The sequence below is a fragment of the Meles meles genome, chromosome 1, assembly GCF_922984935.1.
Source record: "Meles meles chromosome 1, mMelMel3.1 paternal haplotype, whole genome shotgun sequence".
NCBI lineage: Eukaryota > Metazoa > Chordata > Mammalia > Carnivora > Mustelidae > Meles > Meles meles.
This window is the reverse complement of record NC_060066.1, coordinates 55318758-55341144: the sequence shown is the minus strand read 5'-3', so window position 1 is coordinate 55341144 and position 22387 is coordinate 55318758. Positions and strand designations below refer to the sequence as shown.

Here is a 22387-nt window from a genome sequence, read left to right as displayed (position 1 = left end):
AATCATTATATATGTGTTTGTCTATTTCATATTTTATTAAGTACAATTAATTTCTCTGCTACTAATTTAATCTAAACCAAGATCTAATCTATTAAATCTCTAGTACCAATTCTATTGTTCTCCTGGATGCTCCTTGTGAATTCCTCAGATTCACACACACAAACACAAATGAAAAAGTTAAAAAAAATGAAAAAATTCAGGTAATTACCAGTCAAAATATATTGCTCTTAAAATATCCAAATAACCAATGCAATGCATTTTCCCCCTAAAATGCCTAGATAATTACCACTTACTTCATTAGCTGTGATAGGAGTGGATAAGGATATATTCAGTCATAAAAGAATACACATACTCAGAGTTCCTTTTGAGAAACTGTTCCTGAGTCTTGTAGCCATCTCTGCCAATATTTACTATCCAAGTAAAACATACAAGAAAAAAAAAAAACACCTTATACTTTATTTCTCTGAGTCTCTGTACTTGACCTATAGTTCTGTAGTCAGTAAGTCACATGTGGGGAGTAATTAAGGAACAAATGCCAAAGAAAAATGGGAAGAGAAAAAAGTCTTGGATTCTTTAGTTTCAAAGGCAGTAGTAACATACATTAATTTCTTGTTAAAAAACAATATGGAGATGGTGAAGGTGTGTGTAATGCATCTGAACAGATAGTTGGAGGAAGTGAATGGCATTACAGGCAAGGCACATAGAACCAGACAGACCCATAATCAAACTGAACTCCACACTTCATGATCTGTTGGCTATTGGGCAAACTACTCCACTTCTCTGCATCTTTTTCTTTCATCTGTAAATCTAGTCTCATTATAGTATCCTTCTCCTAACATTATCAAGAAGATTAAATGAGAAATGCATGCATATATCGTAGCATGGTGCCTGATATAGTCTTTGTGCTCCAAACCCAAATAGCCACTGCTACCATGATTCATAGTCCACTGTAGCCATTTGGAAGAATGGAAAAACAATTAGTGTTCATACATCATTAGGTGAAACAGGTATTGCTATAGAATCATTGTACATCATATAGGTTGAGTTTTAAATGAATTCACTAGAGAAATACACTAACTTGCAAACATTAATAGTTAATAGCAAATGCAACCAACTATGAGAAAGATCATATGGAATTACCTGTTACTTCCCAAACCTTACAAACTGCCCAGAACTTTACTTGGTGTTGGGGTATAATGAAAAAATTAATATATGCTGAGTTCCAAAAACCAGTCACTGGGATTGTCAGTTCAAAGTATGAAATATCAATAGTGAAATCTTATTAGCGCATTTCTAATAGCCTTCACATTTGCTTGGGATTTTTCATTGTTGATTAAAAAAAAAAGGTAATCCAAATTCCATATATTTTGACCCATACTCTAGGGTGTGGCCAACCTATCCTACTAGACTCAGATTTAGTGACAGTTTGTCTAGAAAGCTTCCTTAACCACCCATCTGTAAGGATCTCTTGCTCTCTTCCTCTGCCCTTAACTCCAAATACAGTTATTGTTTACTCTCCATTGTTCTTTCATACGGTCTCTAGTAACTATCTTCCCTTTCTTTTCCCTTTGCCATTCCCTACTGTTTTCTTAAGTCATACCACATTACCCGCTGAACTTTATTCGGTTGCATCTTAAGTGTATCTCGTGGTAACAGGTCCTTCCTGCATAATAAAATGACTAGATAAATATTTCTAAGAAGAGGCTTTCACCAGGTAACCCCCCTTTCAAAATGTTCAGCGGCTCCCTATTGCTAAGATAATTGTAATGGCCAAATTCTGACAGTGAAAGAGGATATTATTAACGGGCTTCATCTAGAACTGTGCAGGCAAACCAGGACTTCCAGCTAACCACTCATTCTCACCTCTGAGCTTCTCAAATTTTCCCACAGAAATATTCCTGAGAATGGACTCAAAACCAAACCCTCGAGCTTAAATTTCTTTTAAGTACCATGTAGAAAATTCATGATATTTTGACATTCTGGTAAAAAATATACGAATTGTTGTCTTAATGTAAATACAATATCTTAAGTCATAGACTTTTCACGTGAACAAAAATTCAGAACATCTTACCCAACATCTCAGAGCAAAACTGAGCCCCAGGAAGTCTTTCTGTCAGGACACAACTCCTAAAAACCTCATTGTAGTGTAGTCCATGAAAATGAAGTGAATGATTCTCCCCGTAGTTCAGTTATCCTTTTCTTGCATGAACTCAACTCACTGCCCACCCACAAAAGCCTTCCAGATAGCTTCTTCAGAACCCCATTTCCATGTCAACAATAATAAACATACCTTCTCCCTTCCTTGCTTTCCTTAACTCCACTCAGTCTTTACCATCCAGGTCCATTTGTTCTGGTTGCTGTATAAAATATAAGTCACCCAGTGAAATTTGAACCTCAGAAAAGCAAGGAATGATTTTTAGTATGTCCCATGCAATTTTTGGATTAAAACTTAACTAGGCACCTCGTATTTTTGCTTGCTGAATCTGGCAACCGTAACTGTAAAGCCATTCCTGACCACTCTCCCCATAGCACCAAGGCCTTGAGATTCTTCTGAACTTCTAACACAAATCACCTGTACCTCTATTTGACACCATATTTTGCATGTGTTTCTATCCATATACTCCATATTTTTATATCCATGTATTCCATTTCCTAAATTTGAAAGCTTCTTGAGAATAAGGATACTATTATATTTCTTTGTAATTCCATAGTGCCTTACAGAAACTCCTCTCCATCAGTGGTGATCATAAATACTTGTTAATTGAGAGATTGACTTAAAATCAATGAGCAAGGTAGCCAACAACAGTTGATTAAGCAATAGCCTTCTGTTCCATCCAGACCTGTGCTGTGAATTTTTTCATAGATGAGTAAGATGTAGTATTTGTTTTCAAAGAGCCTATGGTTTTATAAGCAAAATTTACACATCAAAACCCAGTAGTGACTGATCTTAGACAGTATAGAACCACATATAACAGTATATAATCAAGATTGGGTAGTACAGTCAGCTAAGGGCAATTGGAGATCAATGTGGGCAGCACCCCTAAGAGAGAGAAACCCTGAGGAGGGAGGGCTGGAAATGGGATTGAAATTTTGGCAGGAATTTAGTTGAGAGGAGAGGATTAGGAAGAGCAATGCCACCTGGGGAAAATTTGGGCAGCTCTACCAGGTGAAGAGGAAAACTTTCTTCAATGGAGAATGTGCCTTTGTTGCAGGGAAAGTCAAGATATGCTCAGAATGGTTGCAAGTGGCTTTAAGGAGCTCCTTAGGATTCAGAACAAATATATGAATGAGAATCTATGTTCATGCCATGGAGAGTCATGGCCCTCAATAAAAACAATGTAAGGATGACCTTAAGTAATTGCCCACATTGGTCAATTGAGTTTTGTCCCCAAACCACCTAGGAGAGGAAAGACAAACTTTTCATCAGTCATGGTTATACATTACACACAGAGTTCTAAACTGTTGGTCTCAGACAACCTTTCTAGCTTCTGCCTTCATTAACTTATGGAGTATAATAGAGCAGTGGCCTTACTAAAAAGTATTGAATTTCATTTCCAAGAAACGGAAGACAGATGTTGAGGAGTATTCTTTTCAGTAGAAATTCATGTTCTTCTATACCTTTAATCTGTTACTGCTCTATGAGATAGAGATCTTATTTTATTTTTATTTTGGGGTTAGCCCTCCCTAATAAAGTTGGTATTTTTAACATGTGTCCCTTGTATGTGCTTAATTTTGCAAAATATTTTGGATACCATTTTGCTTTCTCTTATTAAAAAAAAAAAGGCACCAGCCTGCAAAAACTTGTGTTTTGAATTTTATTCTTCATGGAATCAAATGTATTAAACCACCAAATGTTTTTATCTGACAGAAGCTGTGATTCACACTAAGCATCCATGTAAAGACCTGCTTGGAACTTCTTTTTCTTTTTTTTAACCGACCTGCTTGGAACTTTAGAAGTGCCATAATTTTATTAACCAAATAAACAAATAAGACAAAGAAATACAGTTTCAGCCTTCTAAAATTCCAAAAGCATCTAATGAGATCTCTCAAAGTAATTGTTAGCAGGACTGTTATAACAAAAGGCAAATTGCGTTGTTTATTTTAAAGGAAATAAGCTACACAAGGAGAGAAAATTCTCTCTTAGAGTGAACTTCTGGATGTATTAGGTTGAACCATATACAATATGGCAATATTTGATCTTTGCATGTTGTTCAATGATATGCAAACATGTCTCGCCTTGACATTGAACCTCATCCTAAAAGTAGAAATAGAAAAGTGTTACTTGGCAATCTTGATATTGATTGATTTACTGCATTTTTATCTGGAGGCCACATATGACTTTAGTCTCTGGGGGCCAGTTTCATTTGCAAAATTGGTGGTGGGGTAGGTGGACTGTCAGCTCAATGATCTTTTAGGACCCTCCTCATCTAGCATTTGGTAGCTCTAGAGCATCTGGGTGTCAAATCTGTTTCCCATTAGCCAACAAAAGATGGACTTTGTCAGTAATGCCCAAATTAATCATCTGGGAATTCCTATCTTCCCAAGGTACTCACCCTCCCTTGCATTATCATAAAATCAGAAGCCCCTGCCAAAAGATGACCATTACCCGTGAGATACAACACATTAGACCATCACCATTATTTGTACCTTTCTTCAAGTTAGTGCACAGTATGCCTGTCATTTCTCTTCCATTTTTTTTTAAATTTATTGATAATCAACAATGGTGGGCCAATCCCACCTCCTTATACCCGTTGGGTCTTCTCCCATCCTGGTGACAACCAGCACTGAGGAGATGCCTTGCCAGGTTACCTGAGCAGGAAGCCTCTTGACAGAGAAAGGTTAAAATGAAATAGGGAGGGGGAGTGAAGGAGGAAGGAGATCCCTCACTGAATGCCTGCAGCTGCCTGGCAAGGTGGGCCCCCAAACCAGGTTCCACAGAGGAGATGAGAGCCTTATCAGAGCTCAGATCTAACTTTATGGTATGTGTAGAAAGAAGTTGGGACAAGAAAGTGTGCTTGAGGATAAAGAGAAAATAGGAACATAGATCCTTGGAGGACGCATCCACTTGAGAACAATCCTGATGGGTTCTCTGCCTGTCCCCGACCTCATCCGTGGCCATGCAGGCCGAGGCAACAAAGGACACCTCCTGAGTCATACTTATGTCCGGTAGATGCACATACACATGAACTCGGATGGACCTGTCTCCCGGAGCATTCTGTCTGGTTTTCCTTTTTCTATGTCTTCGTTGTCTCTCCTCCCTGTCCTGTTGGGTCTTCATTCCTCCTACTTCCCTTTCTTTCTCTCACTCCCTTTCTCTCTCTTTTTATCTAACCTGGTTTAATGTGTCATTTATATCTTCTGTAATAAGGAATATGCACCTGTTTCAATCTTTCTTTCATTTGTATTTTGCGAAGCTGTGTCCCTGCCAATATTCATTCCGAAAGAGTCTGTAATTGTAACTTAGATTAAAAGAAGCACCAAGAGGAAATTCAGAAAATGAAAGATACTAATCCTGAGTCTTTTGTTTTAGCCTACAAGGAAAAAATGAAGGAGCTGTCCATGCTGTCACTGATCTGCTCTTGCTTTTACCCCGAACCTCGCAACATCAACATCTATACTTATGACGGTGAGTTGCCTACAGTAGAAATGCTCCCGCTAACATTGTTTGGAAAAGTTTACATACACTTGTTTCTGTCTCACAATTAAATCAAATTAAATCAATGTTTTGTAGATCTCACTATTGACTTGTTGCGTCTAGCTATTTGGTCTTATTGATTGCCTATTGCTCTAAACAGTTTAGGGTTTTGTGGTTTGTGTGTGTGTGTTTCTATTTTTTTATGTAAACCCTAACCCTGAGATCAAGAGTCACACGTTTGGGGCACATGGGTGGCTCTGTCAGTTTAAGCATCAGACTCTTGATTTCAGCTCAGGTCATGATCTCAAGGTCACGAGACCGAGCCTGCATGGGGCTCCACACTCAGAGAGAGTCTGCTTGAGATTCTCTCTCTCCCTCTCCCTCTGTCCTTTCCTCTCCACATGGCCCTCTCTCTCTAAAATAATAAATAAATAAATCTTAAAAAAAAAAAAAGAGTCACATGTTCTACTGACTGAGCAAGCCAGACGCCCCTAAAACAGTTCCAGTTTGATGCTAACAAGAGCACATTCATGTCTCTTCAGAAATAGAGCTAGATGGCTCTTAGCAGCCACATCCAGCATACCAACATGGATAGCAAGTCTAAAGCTTTTCTTTGCAAATGATATAATATGCTAAGTTTTCGCTAGACCAAACAGCAATTTGCAAGAAAATGCTTTATACTCAGGAAACTCAAAAGAAAAAATCAACAACCATCACTGTTTCCCCTTATTCTATTCTTCATAAAGTTCCCATATTTTGATTATGCACGTCCACAAGCTAACAAATTCCCATGATAAAAGTGACTTATGACGGAGGTCCCAGATAACAAGAATTGAAATTAAAAGTAAGAAAGAAAGAAAGAAATCTAGCTTAAAGAATTGGCATGACTACAAACTTCACTGTAGTACAACACTTTCCATTGGATTTAATCAAAGTTCAGTCTACTTAGCTTGCTTTTCTTCCTGGATCTGCCACTATCTGTGTGACCTCAGGCAAGTTACTTAGATTTTCTCTAGTATCTTCTTCCCACAGTTGTTATAGGGTTTAAATGGTCTAATGCAGGTCAAATACTTGGCAGCAAGGCTGACCCCCCTTACAAGCCCTCAAAAATGGTAGCTATCATTGCCGATGATCTCATCCTCACTTAATTCAGTCAATGTAATTACAATGTTCGATAGAGTTCTATGTGTAGCAGTCAGAGCTGAGGTATATTTTGTTACTTGTTGGCTTATTATGTTTCTTTTCCAGAAGAGTAAAGACATACATTAAAGATAAGCTGAAGGCATCTGTGGCACTTAACACCATCCGTGTGTTTATTTTTTTTTAAGATTTTATTTATTTATTAGAGAGAGAGAGAGCAGGATGAGGGGCAGAGGGAGAAGGAGGCACCTCGCTGAGCAGGGAGCCCAACATGGAGCTCCATCCGGGACTCTAGGATCATGACCTGAGCTGAAGGCAGACGTTTTAACGACTGAGCCACCCAGGCGCCCCACTTCGGTGCCTTTAAAGCCCGGCTTTTTCCTTCCAAAGTTACACTAACATAACATAAGTGTCATAAATGCTAATTAACTGTTTTGTAACCATGTCCTTGTGAAAGGGTTTCCGTTTCCAACCAAAACTTCCATTAGAATTCGGGGACAGCGCCTACCTTGTGTAAATTCATTCAGTCGACAGATAACCCAGACAGAGGTTTCCTCTGCTAGAAACAGCTGTGACCCGCAATCCAGCCACATTTCTTCCGAGTTTCTAATATGGCACTACGCACCGTCACAGAGGCTACAAAGATAAATATGGAACAGGCCAGTCTTGGGGGAACTTAGAGCCGAAGAGAAGAGACATGCGTCCAATAGTCAAATAATCGGCAAGCAGAGCACAGTGTGGTTAAGGGCTAAGCTGGGGGTGACACGAAGTGTACCGGGAAGACAGTGACAGGTTCTACAGCATTAGGGATTGAAGACAGGGGAGAAAGAAAGTCAGAAGTCATGGGTGAGCTGAGTCTTGGAAGCTAAACAGATAAATTCAACATTGTTTCGTGCACTGCTTCCTAGAAGAATTGGTGAAGCATTTCAAATTTTCAATAAACCTTTGTTATTTTTTTTCTTTCTCATTTAGCCTGAAAATGCCTCCAGCCATGGTAATTTTCAAAGGATAAATCGAAATCTGTGCCACTTTATTTTCATGTGAAGCTCATGTTTATTCAAAAGGGAAAAAAAGTTCAGTTTAAAATCAGTCTGGGCTCTTATCTCCTAAGGAGGCCTGCCTTTAATCAATTCCCTATGGACACTGTTGAATTTCCCAACACTGTACATATTTATTCTGTTGGAATATATCTGTAATGATAGTAAAAAAAAAAAAAAAAAAGAGGTCTTGTATGTTCAAAACCATGTAGAACAGATAACACACGCAGCATTTATTCCTATTTGCCAGAATAACAAGGCTGCTTTCCGTTGCCAGAACTCAAATTATTTCAATAAACCCCTGCTTCACTGCTCTGTATGCTTAATATCCTTCAATATTCATTCCTCAGATATGGAAGTGAAGCAAATCAACAAACGTGCCTCCGGCCAGGCTTTTGAGCTGATCCTGAAGCCACCATCTCCCATCTCAGAAGCCCCACGGACTTTAGCTTCTCCAAAGAAGAAAGACCTGTCTCTGGAGGAGATCCAGAAAAAACTGGAGGCTGCAGAGGAAAGAAGAAAGGTAACTTCTCCCATAGGTTTTTCAATTCTTCTCTCTTTTCTCTGTCTCTTCCCTTCCCTCCTCTTCTCTCTCCTTTCTTCTCCCCCCTTCACCCCCCACACATTCTAGCAGAGGTTCCAGGGGACAGTATGTGTAGACCTACAATATCCCAGCACGTGTAGGTCTTCAACAGACACAGAGCCGGGCTAGTTCAAGTAAAAATTGCTGCCTCTGGGCTACTTAAACCAAAGATCTTAGACACTAAAAGAGCTCAATACCTTGGTGCCCTTCTCCCTCTCTTATATCCCTTATCATAAAAATCTCCCTTAGTACACGGTGCATATCCAGGAAAGCATAAACTTAGGAAACTTAGCTTCATGGTTTGGAGATGGGGAGGGGTACACGAGTGGTGATTACTCCTCTCGGGGTCGGCGTCCCATTCCCAGTGTAGTGCATTGTTTTCCTTGAAATTATAGACCACCAGATCCTCCGCCTAAAATACCTCTGCCCAGATGCTGCTAACCCCAGGATAAGGGCCCTAAGCTTGCTTCTGTCTCCAGGCCTCACTTCCTGCCTTTGAAGTTGGTCCTTCTAAGATCAGGACCCTCTAAATCTATTAGTGTCCTCCTCTCCCCAGTTCTAAGCCTTGATGGCCTTTTCTTCCCTCTTTTCCACTGGCCCCTGTTTGTATTAGAGCACTTTTCTTTTGCCCAATTTCTAATTGTTCACAATTAGATGACTAAGAAACCAAGGGTATTAAAAATGGTGGGGGGGCACTCAGAAATCCCAGGGACTCTATACATAAAGATAGAAGTTACATCTGAATATGCCTGTACCAACCAAGTGATTGTTAAAGTCCATCCCACCAACAAGCTCTTGACCAACCCAAATGGAATTATTTTTAGGTAATTCATGCCTCTATTGTATTTTTCACTGACTTTATCATAAAATATTTTTAGAAGCATGTAGTCACTAAGAATATGCTCCATGCACTGTCTTACTTGAGTGGAAACTCTGCATTTACAATAATTTTTTATTTTATTAATATATTACTTATAAAAAGTTACCCAATACATTCAACACCTATAGGTTGGATAGTTACAAAGAAAACAAAGATAGTCTTTCTCACTAACAGAATTCTCTAACAGTCAAAATGGCACAAAGCCAAATATGTGTATGTGCATATATGCGTGTGTATAATACGTGTGTACACACATGCACACACATATATACATACATATGTAATATCAGATAACGAGAACTTATCTCCCAACTTGCTGCCAATAGGTGTAAGTTACTAACTACAACAGTGTGTTACATTCCAGGCAGTTCAAGTTCTCTTACAGGTAAGGGGCAATAGGTACAGGTCCTAGGTTGTCCTATAGAAATGCTGCGACTTGTTTAGAATAGAAGGTCAGCGACTGAGCTGAGATTGAAACTTGAGATGAAAATTCAGCATCATGTTTCAGAATGTTGCTGGTGTTTCCAGGTAACTTATTTAAATTTGAAGGATACTGTTAAAAGGAAAGAACGACACAGAGATTATCAAAATTAACTTGGTAGCCTCATAAAACTCCTGAGTTAGGTAATTACTAATTCTGGTAAAACTCCTACACCTTGACAATGATAAATTATCAACAATTACACCTTTATACAAGTGAATTGAACTAGAAATTGGCCTCGGGGCTAAATGACATTCACAAATATAATCATCCGGCATTATGACACCAGGAAAAATTTCTGAAAGCCCTTAAAATCAGTATTCCTTCACATGTCTAGTATTACTTATTACAATTTTCAAGGCAAAAATCATTATATAGATTATGTCCTGGTAGTAGAGTTTTAATTAGAAGAGAATATAACTAATTAACAGAAAGTACCAACTTAAAAAATCATTAATTGATTTTATTCTATTGGCTTGTGCCAACTTAATTAGTGCTCGTTAGAAGAATTGTTAATTCTCCTCAAAGAGCCTCTAGCTAGTGGATATATGTCAGTGATGACCTTAGTGAAAACAGGCATATAACCAAAACTCAATTCAACTAGCTAAAACACAAAGTGAGTATGTGACTAAAATGTCTAGAAATGGTTACAGCTTCAAAAACAAGCTGGATCCAGACGAAGCAATGTGGTCAGATAAACCTTTTTAAATCTATCATCGATCTCCTCCTGCCTCTAATTGATTTCAAGACCAAGAGAGTTTCCTTTCCAACAGTCACTCCCAGCTTATTTTCCTCACAAATTAGACACTCGAGCAGAAAGAGCATTTTTCTTTCCCAGGAAAATCCTGGGATTGATCCTCACTGTCCTGTCCTGGGGTCGCACCCTGCACCCTGAGCCCATCCTTGGGATTGAGAGGATGCGGTACTTTGATTGGCTAGCCTGGATCACATGACCTTCAGAGGCAGGGAGGTAAGATTCCTGCAGAGAAATGCGGAGGAGTAGAGCCCTAAAAGAAAATTGAGGTGTTGTTATCCAAAGAAGGGAAGAAGCAAAATGATAGATAGCCACAATTTTCATCTTTAGAAGCTTAGCGTTGTATAACAATTGCAGGAACTATTTAGCTCTTACACTATTCAACTGGTAATTCTCCTAGCCCTGTCAGCATGAAAAAAGCGATCTCTGCAGGTACACAGAACAGTGCTGTCGAACAGAAATATAATGTGAGCCACATATGTATTTTAAATTTTTCTAGCAGTCACGTTTTAAGGAGTAACATAAAACAGCCCTGTGCGGCTACTAGCTATTCATTTAGACTGCACAGATAAAAAGGAGACCAGAAAAATCTTAATGAACCATGGAGGAATTTTAGGCCTGTTTCTAATTGGTACCAGATAATTATTCAGTTTCAACTTTACTAATTTTTTACATATTTTCTAAGAATTACATTGAAATATAAACTCAGAAAGTTAAAAAGAAACTGCCATGCTGTGATTGCAATCTTTACGTGATCAGAACCAACCCAGGGGAAGTTTAGGACCTACTGAAAATAATAGGATCTTCTAAATCTCACACTTTCTTCTTTGGCTCTGTGGGCTCTGCATTTACTTGTCAAGTCCTCACTGTGGGGAGGGAGCTTCTCTGGGCCCAATTTTCACCTGCTGATCTCTCTCCTGGTGTTCTAATTTATTTATTTATTTATTTATTTTGTAGCACTTTGCACAACTAGTAAGCATATGTTTATCTGCATATATATTTATTTAGCCCTAATATTCCTGCTATTAAATTATACACTCCATGAAGGCATGGATTCTGTCTTTTGTTATTAGTCCCTAGAAAGAGTTAGTACTGCAAATATTTTTAAATGACTAAGAACATGATAATTTTTAGAACCAAATGTTAAAGTGGCAATATATCACTTGTTTTGACTTTTTATTTTGTCTTCACATCCTAAAACAAAATTATAATTACTACATTTCCAAAGGATATCTTCTGAAAGTGCACTAAATAAATTATACAATCCAAAGACTTCTTAGTCTGGGAAAAATCACTCAATCAACAGATATTTTAAGAACCTACTATTTGACAGGCACTGTTCTAGCTATTAGAGATGCCTCATCAACCTTATTCCAATTGGGAAGAAATAGCTAATAACTAAGTATAAAATACATTAGATAACACTAAATAAAGCAGGGTAATTGATAGTGCTGGAGTGGAAGGTGTTATTCATATGGGGTGATCAAAAATGGCCTCTTAAATATGAGAACATTTGGGTGGGGGGGAAGCATGAAGGAAAGGAGTAAGCTTTACAACTCTTCTCTGGGGATAGAACATTTGAAGTAAAGAGATTAGCAAGTGCAAAGGCCCTGCGGTAGGAGTGTGCAGTTTAAGAACACAGAGCTCAGTGTGACTGAAGCAGAAAGAACAAGGAGGGGCCAGCAGGAATTGGGGTCAGAAGGTAGCATTTTAATGACTTGGGCTTCAACTGAAATGGGAGATCATTGAGGAAAATAAAAACATTTCACTATTTGATGTGAAACATGGCATCTCTTTAGAAAAATATCTACTAAAAAGAAAAAACTGGCTGACTAGAAAAATAAATAGTGTTAGATAGAGAAGACATGAAAGTGTTCTAGACTAAGAGAATCATTCCAGAACTAAGGATACACAGAGGTAAGAATGCATAATGCATGTTTTCAGGGCAGTGGGTAGACCAGTGAACTAGTGGAGTTGGGTGGGGAGATGGAGAGTAATGAGGTGAGATTGTGGTGGGCCTTGAAGAACCCAGATTAGATGTTCAAACTCTATTACGGAAGACATAAAAAAACACCGAAGGCTTTCAAAAATAAACACATATCCAACCTAGTCCAGTGGTCAGCAACATTTTGCTCTGAGTCTATTTCTGTTCTCATAGTTACAAGTTTTTAAAGATTCTGCCTATCAAACATGCTATTAATAGTAGTATAATATTAACATAACAGTATTAATAAATTAATATAATAGTATTAATAAATTTGTTTTGCTATGGTTATAAGCAATCTATAACTGCTAATCAATGTTTTTGATTGTCATTAAAAATAAGCATTTTCTCACGAAATTGACTTAATTCTAACTCAATGTGAGTATAAAAATAGACAAAGAAAAAGGTGAAATATGATTTCTGATAGGGTTTCTAAAACATAATAAAAGCTTATGAGCCCCTTTCCCCTCCACTGGTATCATCAAAAGGCCTGCTTCTGGGAGTTTAGGAACCACATCTGGGAACCAATGACCTAGGCTATGTTTCAGAGGCCTTCTGGATTTATAACTGGAGGGCTGCAATGCAGTCATCTCCACGTGGGCTCAGATTCCCTTCACAGTAAATGTTCTGGCAGTGTCCCCAATTCCTCATACCATCTGCTGACACGATTGCAGCACCGACCATCTGGTTACTAGGTTGGGCAGTCCTCCCTCAGGCTCCTTTGAACCAGAATTAATCCCTATTGATTGGTTCACGGAAGAAATTTGTTACACAAGAAATAAGTCTTTTTCCTGCTTTTCCTCCTCTCCTTGATTATCCGTGGGAATCAGCGTTCGCCTCTGTAGGACATGAGGTCAGCTTGAAGCTCATATTTTGAAATCAAGGTTTCCATACTGCAACCGACCCCCATGGGTGAAACTCTTCAGTCATCCATCCATTCAGCCAGCCAGCCAGCCATTTATTCATTCAACATTTAGCAAGAAACAGCAGAGCTAAGCTAACCCAAAGTCCCAATTGGCCCAGGACAACTCCAGCTTAATCCTGCTTTTTCTATATCATTATTATCATTTCAATTTTACAAGTACCCCAGTTTGGACAATAAATTATATGGTTGTCATAAGCTGATCATAGTGTTTAAGAGCATCTTTAAAAGCACAGTGGGTGAAAACATATGTTTAAGACAATACCTTTGATCAAAGTCTGGTTCTACCACATAATAGCTGTGTGACCTTGGACAAGTCCTTAACCTTTCTATGTCTTATTTTACCTATCTGTAAAGTGAGCCTAGTAATAGGACCTCTGTCATGGAGTTAATGTGAGAACCAGGAGACCTATCTTACATGAAGACACTTGAAAAACACTGTGAGACAAAGCTATTATGCAAAAACACATCTGGTTCCTGTGCATATAGTCCAGCAAACTCACAATTTTTAAATTTTATTTTATTTAAATTCAATTAAGCATATAGTGTATTATTCATTTCAGAGGTAGAATTCAGGAATTTATCAATTGCATGTAACACTCCGTGCTCATTACATCAAGTGCCCTCCTTAATGCCCATCCCCTCATTACCCCATCCCCACTCTGCTCCCCTCCAGCAACCGTCAGTTTGTTTCCTATACCTAAAAGTCTCCTGTAGTTTGTCTCCCTCTCTGATTTTGAAAATTCACAATTTTATAAGGAAAAGAAGTTTCTTATCAACAAAGATGCTGAAATGTTACCATACATTTCATAAATACTTCAAATATTATAAAATATTATTTATCAAGTTACAAAGAAGGAGAAACAGTTTGGTAGGTGACACCTATAAAATGGTCTGCCCAACTACCAGTGGCCTGAAAAAAATTAGTATTGGGAAAAAATGATGAAAATTTAAGAATTCTAATGACATGGATAAAATCTCAACCTAAAATAGACTGAATTAAAAAGAGCACTACTCAGAGCAGTTCAGTGAGATACCCACACTGACAATATTATCACCTATCAACTCCAAAGTCCCTGAATCTCTGAAAGAAAGATACATTGCTTATTTTTAAGAAAATAGAATAAAGTGGACCATTGGTCACCAAACTTGATAGACTTACCTTTTCTGCTTGTTGGCATCTCCTAGATGGCAATTAAAGTTGCATCCAGGAAAAGAGGAGGTGGTTTGTACAGCAGTGGATTACGAGCTAAAGTGCTAGATTATTTGTAATTCAACATTCAGAAAGCATCTGCTCCTTGGTGAATGTGACCCTTGGTCCACAGAACCCTCTCGTGTGTGGTCCCCTACCAGGGGGTAGCAGCCCTACCCCCCGGTAGTTCTTTTCCTAGTTCATCACAGTAAAATCAGTACAGGCTTTAGGCGAAGAGCTCATTCTAAAGGTCTTTAGGTTTCAATTATTTTAAAATTTTTATTACACTTCTCACTCCAACACAAAGTGAATATGGCACCCTTTGGTTTTACACAATTATATTCAATTATTATATCGTAACAAGACCTTATTATGCTCCAGCTGGGTTACTAATGTTTTTTCATTGTTAACAGTAAAGCCAATAATTGGAGACACATCCTCCAACCTATCACTGGGAAGACACTGAGATACTAGGAGATCCAGTGTCTGATAAAAGGTTCTAGCTAGTGGCAAGTAATATATTCAAATGATGAAAGGAGACAATAAAATAAAGGGCTAGAAGTGTGTTCACTTCTGAAATAAGTGGAACACTAATACTATCTAAAATATAGTCTTAAATCTCTTATGTGTACATAAAATAAAGTGAGTTTTATATACCACTTAACTCAAATTTATCTTCCATTTCATTTGTATAGTAATTAAATTCATACTCAGTAATACAAGGAATGGTAATGAACCTCTTTAGAAAATGTTGAAGTGTTCCTAAATGTACAATAACTCCTCTCCCTGTCTCATTATTTTTCCCTTCACGTAGTCTCATGTAATCATTGCAGTGATACTCAGTTCAGTGTGAGGAGGTTGATGCCTAGAAAAGGTGTTCACCAATTCTGCACCTCCATTATTACAATAGCAAGGTGGAGAAAGTTCCCTGATCTCCCAGAATGTCATGTTGGATGTCTCGGTTCTATAAATAGTTTGCCTTGACATTTGCATTGTATCAGCTGATGATTATCACGCCCTAATTTTCCATTTCATTGTGTCCGTGATCTTCTATATTAAGTACATGCTCTTCAGAGATGGTCCTCCATGGTCAGACCTTTTTCCTTAAACAATTTATTTTTAACAACTTTCAACAAATCCTACCTTTCAAGCCTCCCAGTCGGGGCTCTTTTCTGCTAATCTGCCCAAGCAAGGAATAAAATAAAAAACACCTCTTCCACCTTGCAGTGAGAACGTTGCATTTGCCAAAATGAAGGGACACTTTTCCACTTTTGTCTAGCACATATTTTTATTCTACATCCTTACACACACTTTATATTTTAAAGCAGTTTTTTAAACTACATCCTTTTTTGCTCACTGATGGAAATATTAGAACCATAACTGGTTTTCTTCCGGGCTGTGAGGCTGTGACTGAGAGGTTAAAGTGTATCTTTTTTTTTTTTTAAGATTTTATTTATTTATTTGGCAGACAGAGATCACAAGTAGGCAGAGAGGCAGGCAGAGAGAGAGGGGGAAGCAGGCTCCCCACCAAGCAGAGAGCCCGACACGGGGCTCGATCCCAGGACTCCAGGATCATGACCTGAGCTGAAGGCAGAGGCTTTAGCCCAATGAGCCACCCAGGTGCCCCTATCTTTTTTTTTTTAAGATTTATTTATTTATTTGAGAAACAGAGAGAGAGTGTGTGAGCAGGAGGGGGAGAGGGAGAGGGAAACAGAATCTCAAGCAGACTCCCCTCTGAGTGTGGAGCCCGATGAGGGGTGTCATCCCACTACCCTGAGATCACGACCTGAAGGGAAACCAAGAGTTGGAGGCTTAACTAACTGAGCCATCCAGGCACCCTAGGGAGATGAAGGTGTATATATGAACGAATCAGTTTCTTCCCAAGAATAAATTCAGAGAAGTTGTAGGCAGAGATATCTGGGTGCTAGGCTGCAAAAGAAAGAAAAAGGAATATGACTGTAGCAGCAGTGGAATTATGGAGACCTTAGGAACTGAGGTAAAGACCCCAAGACTATTGGCTCTGTGGAAGAATGTGTTTGAGAGTTAAGGACTTGTGAGGAGAAACCAAAATGGGGCCCTGTCATAAATATTTTCTCAGTGTGGAATTCTTTCCATAATCAACTTCATGTCATATATTTCTTTAATGGACCTGAGCTTTATATATTTGCAACACAGGTAATCATTAGGTCCTAAAAATGGATTAGTTGAGACGATTGCAAATATGACCTTTCCTCTGTGTAAGAAAAGGCAGGACAGGAAAGAACAGCTTTGAAGTGGCCTGGCCCAGTTTGGCCGGTCTTCTTCGTTTAGCAGCGGCCTCACATAAGAACACTCTGGACTGCCTTCTGTTTCTATTTCACCCCATTAATTGTGCTAAAGAAATACACTTGACAGCGATGCTGGGTAGTCTCATTTAGTCCCAGTGGCTGCCAAAGGAGTAATGCCATTAACTGAGGCAGCTCGAACGGAGCCAAACTCTCCACCCAGTGAGGCAATAGGCCTCTCTCCGTCACTGATGATGGGGCCTGTGGGAGTGTTTGTTCACACAGACCAAATGTCCCCCACCAAGGAAGTCATTTGAAAAGACACATGCTGCCATATTGCCCTGTGAGTCCCCAGGGCTTCCCTTCTCGATTCTATCCCCCTGCCATCTCCTGGCTGTCTTTAGGCCTTTCATAAAAGAAAACTAAGAATGCAAATATAAACTGTAAGTTAGAACCCAATTTTAGAAGAGCCACAGTAAATTTGAGCACCTGAAAATGAAAAGTTCCTCAGTTGCCCCTTAATACCGATCCATGATAACTCTCTCTATGAGCAGATACAGTGAAGAACAGCAGGCACATGGCCCCTTGCCCTGCAGTCCATCAGAGAGAAACTGTATAACTGTGTGTGTACACACACACACACACACACAGACACACACACATCTGTAGTCAGTGTGTCCCTGTCCCAGTTCAGTAGTCCTAGCAGCAATAAGGAAGCAAAATCCGTGTAGGATGCTTTACCAATAGTCCCACCTAGAGGCAGAAGGATGAATCAGCTAGAAAATAGTTTTCATGTTTTTTCCCAAAAAGCTCCATTTGATTTTGAATTTATTCTGTGTTAACATTTTCTCATTATTTTTCTTACTGATTTTTTTGTCAGCTATAACAAAGCAAGACTGATGAGTCTACCAAGGATGTCAGTGAAACCAATTGGGGGTTAAAGGGAGACATGAGGCCAGTTTCCAAAATGTTCTAATCTCCAATGAGTCACTAGCTGTTCCTGATGAACTTCAGAGCAAACACATCAGCAAAAAGTCTTTAAGGCTGCCTGATGTTATCATTCCTGTAGAATTGTATCCGAGGAGAAGCTTCTTCCCCTGTCAAACTTCTCAGTGTTCACCTACCAAGATCTCTCCTGTAAGACCCCATGACCACTGCTAATTAAAATGGTTTCCCATTAATGCTTCTAATAGTAATCAGTATTTGACAAGCCATGAGATTTTTTTTGATCTGCCATTGTTTAGGTGTTCACATTTACAATTACTCCTGTGAAGCTTTCCCTCAGAGCACCGACCAGTCCTAAGGCATTACCCAGGAACAGTGAGTGTGCAGTAATTTAGTTTTAAACCTGGATAGCTCTGCACTGAGTAAGACTTCTTTCCGTTGCATATTATGGAGGAAAAAGTCAAGTTAAATAGCACATCTGGGTCACCAATGCAGCCCTGACATCAAAGACCATGCCAGAGCATTTTCCAGAAGGTATTCTGTGACTAGCATGCATTAGAATCACCAGGGAAGCTTATCAAAACTACAGATTCCTGCATGTCAGAAAAGAACCACAGAATCAGAATTTGGGAAGGGAGGTGGATACCAAGCCTCTGCATTTTCATCAAGCACCTCAGCGATTGCTAACCTCCACTGCACAGAGTCATACAGCCCCCTGATGCTGCAGGAGAAATAAGGGCACAAAATGTGGGGGGATGCTGGGTGAGGTGTGTCTGACTTTGATGTTTCTCCTCTGATCACTAAGTAACCACAGGGTTTCAAAGATTGCCCAGGTGACCTCAGCATGTTCAAGAGGAGGCCAGAATAAGGGCTTTCTATTTTCTGTGGTCAAGTGGACATTAACTTTGTATGTTCACAAGTCTCCAAAGAGAATTTGGCTAATGAAAGAAAAACAAGCAGGTTGGAGGGACGAATGGGGTGGGATAGGTGGGGTGTGGAATAAAATGAGAAAATGGATTTGGGGATTTGATTGGCTAGAGTTGAAAGCGTACTGCAGGACTCAGCCTATAGCTGGTGAAAAAATGGGGCAGGGAAAAGACTAGAACTTGCCCCAATCTTCCCATATTTTCCTTAGGCTTCAATGGACGCTGCACTGCAGTGATTAACTGCAGTATCCCGGTTGCATAAATGCTTAGCAGCAACTTATTCTAAAAAAAAAAAAAAAAAAAAAAAAACTCCTCAGTCAGGGTTAAATGCTTCTTCTAAGACAGTGCCTCCAAAAAACTCACAGCTGAAATTTCAGCTGACCACATCTCCCAGCTAACCACATTGTACCAAAAACTCTAAGCCGTGCAGATAGGTATTGAATGGCAACCATGCTCAAGGCTAGAAGTGGTGTTCATTTGAAAGGAACACTCTCGAATCAGGAGGCCATCATTCCCCCAGGTTTGTGTGTGGGTGACTCTTAGATGAGTATGTTTTTCTTCCCCAGTCTCAGGAGGCCCAGGTGCTGAAGCAATTGGCAGAGAAGAGGGAACATGAGCGAGAAGTCCTTCAGAAGGCTTTGGAGGAGAACAACAACTTCAGCAAAATGGCGGAGGAAAAGCTGATCCTGAAAATGGAACAAATTAAAGAAAACCGTGAGGCTAATCTAGCTGCTATTATTGAACGTCTGCAGGAAAAGGTAATCCAACAAAGTTCTGGGCATAAGTATGCATTGCTATGCAACACAGCTGGGTGAGCTCTCAAATGTCCAGGCGCCAAAGACTTAGTCAAAACCTGCTTCAAGTGCGCAGACAGCCAACAGTTTGGGCAGATTCTCCCATTGTAGCATTGACTTCGTGGGCACTGCAACATGTAGAAGAATGTGAATCCAACCTTAAAGCTAGAACTACGTCTGATTTTTTTAGCAGTGAATGAATTCAGGGAGGCTGGTCCATGCTTTTCAAGTATAGTAAAGACTTCTGTACAAATTTGAAGAACCAATCCCTTAGAGAAATATTAAATTGGAAATACAAAGTAGACCATACAAATATATAATATTAATAAGTAATAATAATATATAATAAAATAACACATTCAATATTTATTTCACTATTTAATTAAAACATGATGCTAAATATATAAATAATAATTTGGAAAAATACATTTGTAGGAAAAGAACAAAATATCTATGAAAAAAAGCAGGAAGCCCATACTCTCCATGTAGGAAAATCTACATGGGAAACTAGAGTATAATAACATTGCTTGAAGCCAAAGCAAAGGGAAGCTAGTAAGGGATGTTCATTTCCCCAAGTTCTGATATCCTGGTGCCTTCTCACCAACCCTTCAGTCAGGATGAGCTCTCCTGGAGAGCCTCTGGAAAGTGTTCTATCTTTCCCTTTTGTGGGCTATCTACCCACCACCACCACCCAGAAAACTTTCCTTTGAAAATGTAGAGTATAGCTACAAGTCGTTTAGCTTTGTCCCTCTCCAGAAACTGGTTGAAACATTGAGAAATATGACTTTTGAGAAACAACGCCTCAGTCATTTTCTGAGCAGTTGCTTCCCGCACCAGTACTGAGTACGACGACATGTCGGCACTGAGAGAGAGGTAGGACTGCCCCTGTCATCAGAGCATGAGGAGTCTCGACAACAGGAGTTGTGCTCCTGTTTTCTGAGTTTTTCTTAGGAAGACTCCTGTCTTCAATTAGAGTTGGCCCATCTCATCTAAGGATCAAGCAACCCCATGCTGATATTCTCATCTATTCTGATGACTGTTTTTGCTCCCATTATCTGATTACACATATCAGACCAGAACCAAAGAAAATTAGGCATAAAACCTGAAAATAGATACATTTAATTCCATGGAGATTTTGGTGGACATCTGTGCTCTTGAGGAACTTTTGAAAGCATTGCTGAGGAAGTGTGTGTGGGCTCTGACACAGCGGCAAGACACTGAGGCTCTCCGAAGTGTGTAGAGGAAGTACTAGGTGACTTGGGTAGGAATGGAGAGCTACTGAATGCCTTAGTCAGAACTTTAAAGTTAAAATTTAATTTACTTATATAAGCTGGTGTTTCCCCACTCTCAGAACAATGTACTTCATCTAAGTGCACTTTATCTAATAAGTGCATCAGGTCAGAATTTGAAGGTGGCCCTTCGACTCTCTACATGTTACACATGGTGGTACCATAGCCAGTGCTTTGCTGAGATGCAGGAGGGCATAGTTCCATTGGGTAAAATTTATGCCCCTCACTTTGAACCATTCGGTCTTCCTCCATTTGCCCTCAGTTCACATGTTTCTGCACAATCAAGGAGATTCTTACTGGTACCATGGACAGCAGAAGATCACCACGTATTCTCTTCTGGATAATCATGGCTCAACCATCTCCTATCCTAGGCCCAAAATAAAATAAAATAAATCAAGTGGAGTTGCTAGGAATGGGGCACACTGGTCATATTCCAGTATTTTCCATTAAACCTTAGTATCCAGTGCAAGATTTATATCATCAACAACCAGGACCATGATTGTTTTTGAAATTACACATATACAAGTAGACAGCATGTCCCTCTTGATTGAAATTGTAAAATGGCACATGAAATTTGCATGTTTTAACTAGTATTTCCAGAAGTGTTGGATTTTAATAGGCAATTTCTTTTTCTCTGTGCATTTCTCTTCACTCACTCCCTGCCCAGCCCCTTGCACCCTTCCCCATTCTCACCCAGATTTAGTCTCTGCCCTCTTTCAGACACACAGATGCATACAGACATGCAGTTTGTCCTGGAAATAATCAACCTGTGGACAGCCTAACATTCCTGACATCAAGCTGCAGAATCTTCAGGGGTAGAACCTAATTTTTTTTTAATCCTCCAGATGACTCCAATATTCAGTCAGGTTTGATAACAAGGGTTTTTAGCCTATTCTGATTTAAATCTCAGCTGACAGTATTCTTTTTTTTTTTAAGATTTTATTTATTTATTTAACAGAGAGAGAGAGAGAGACCGTGAGAGAGGGAACACAAGCAGGGGGAGCTGAGCAGGGAGCCCAATGCTAGGCTCAGTCCAAGGACCCTGGGTTCATGACCTGGACCAAAGGCAGACGCTTAATGACTGAGCCACCCAGACTCCCTCAGCTGACAATATTCTAATCCCATGATGAATGATACAATGCAGATCATTTTTAAGACCACATTTCCCCTGGTATTTCACAGCCACAGAGACATTTTTCAAATCTAATGAGATCTTTGGCCAGTGTTACCCAAGATCTATTATCTTTTCCATGAAGTGGAGAGATTTCTTAGGTAATACCAAATTTACTTCCTTTTGATGTATTTTAAATATGTGTTCTCTTTCCTAAAATAATACAAAGTAAGTTTTTTATTAATACCAGTATCTAGCCTTTTGTATGAATGAAATTACTGCAGTGAGATTAAAATTATTAAGAGAATCAGTAATAAGAATCGTGCTGAAAATGCATCAAAGTGCTAACATACATAAGTTATTCTGGAATCTGATACTTCAAAAGATGTTTACCACTGAAAATGAGACCTATTAGTGAGTCATTCAGTGAGTATTGATAGAGTACTGACT

At 39.2% G+C, this 22387-nt stretch overlaps 1 protein-coding gene across 1 annotated transcript in view; it reads left to right on the top strand.

Annotated features, from left to right (window-relative positions):
- The window catches only part of STMN2 (stathmin 2), a 50124-nt gene that overhangs the window by 21319 nt on the left and 6418 nt on the right, over positions 1–22387 (top strand). Inside the window, exons 2-4 of the mRNA XM_045981837.1 lie at positions 5531–5626; positions 8163–8335; positions 19310–19501. Of these exons, the coding sequence (XP_045837793.1) occupies positions 5531–5626; positions 8163–8335; positions 19310–19501 (461 nt within the window). The remainder of the gene's footprint in view (positions 1–5530; positions 5627–8162; positions 8336–19309; positions 19502–22387) is intronic.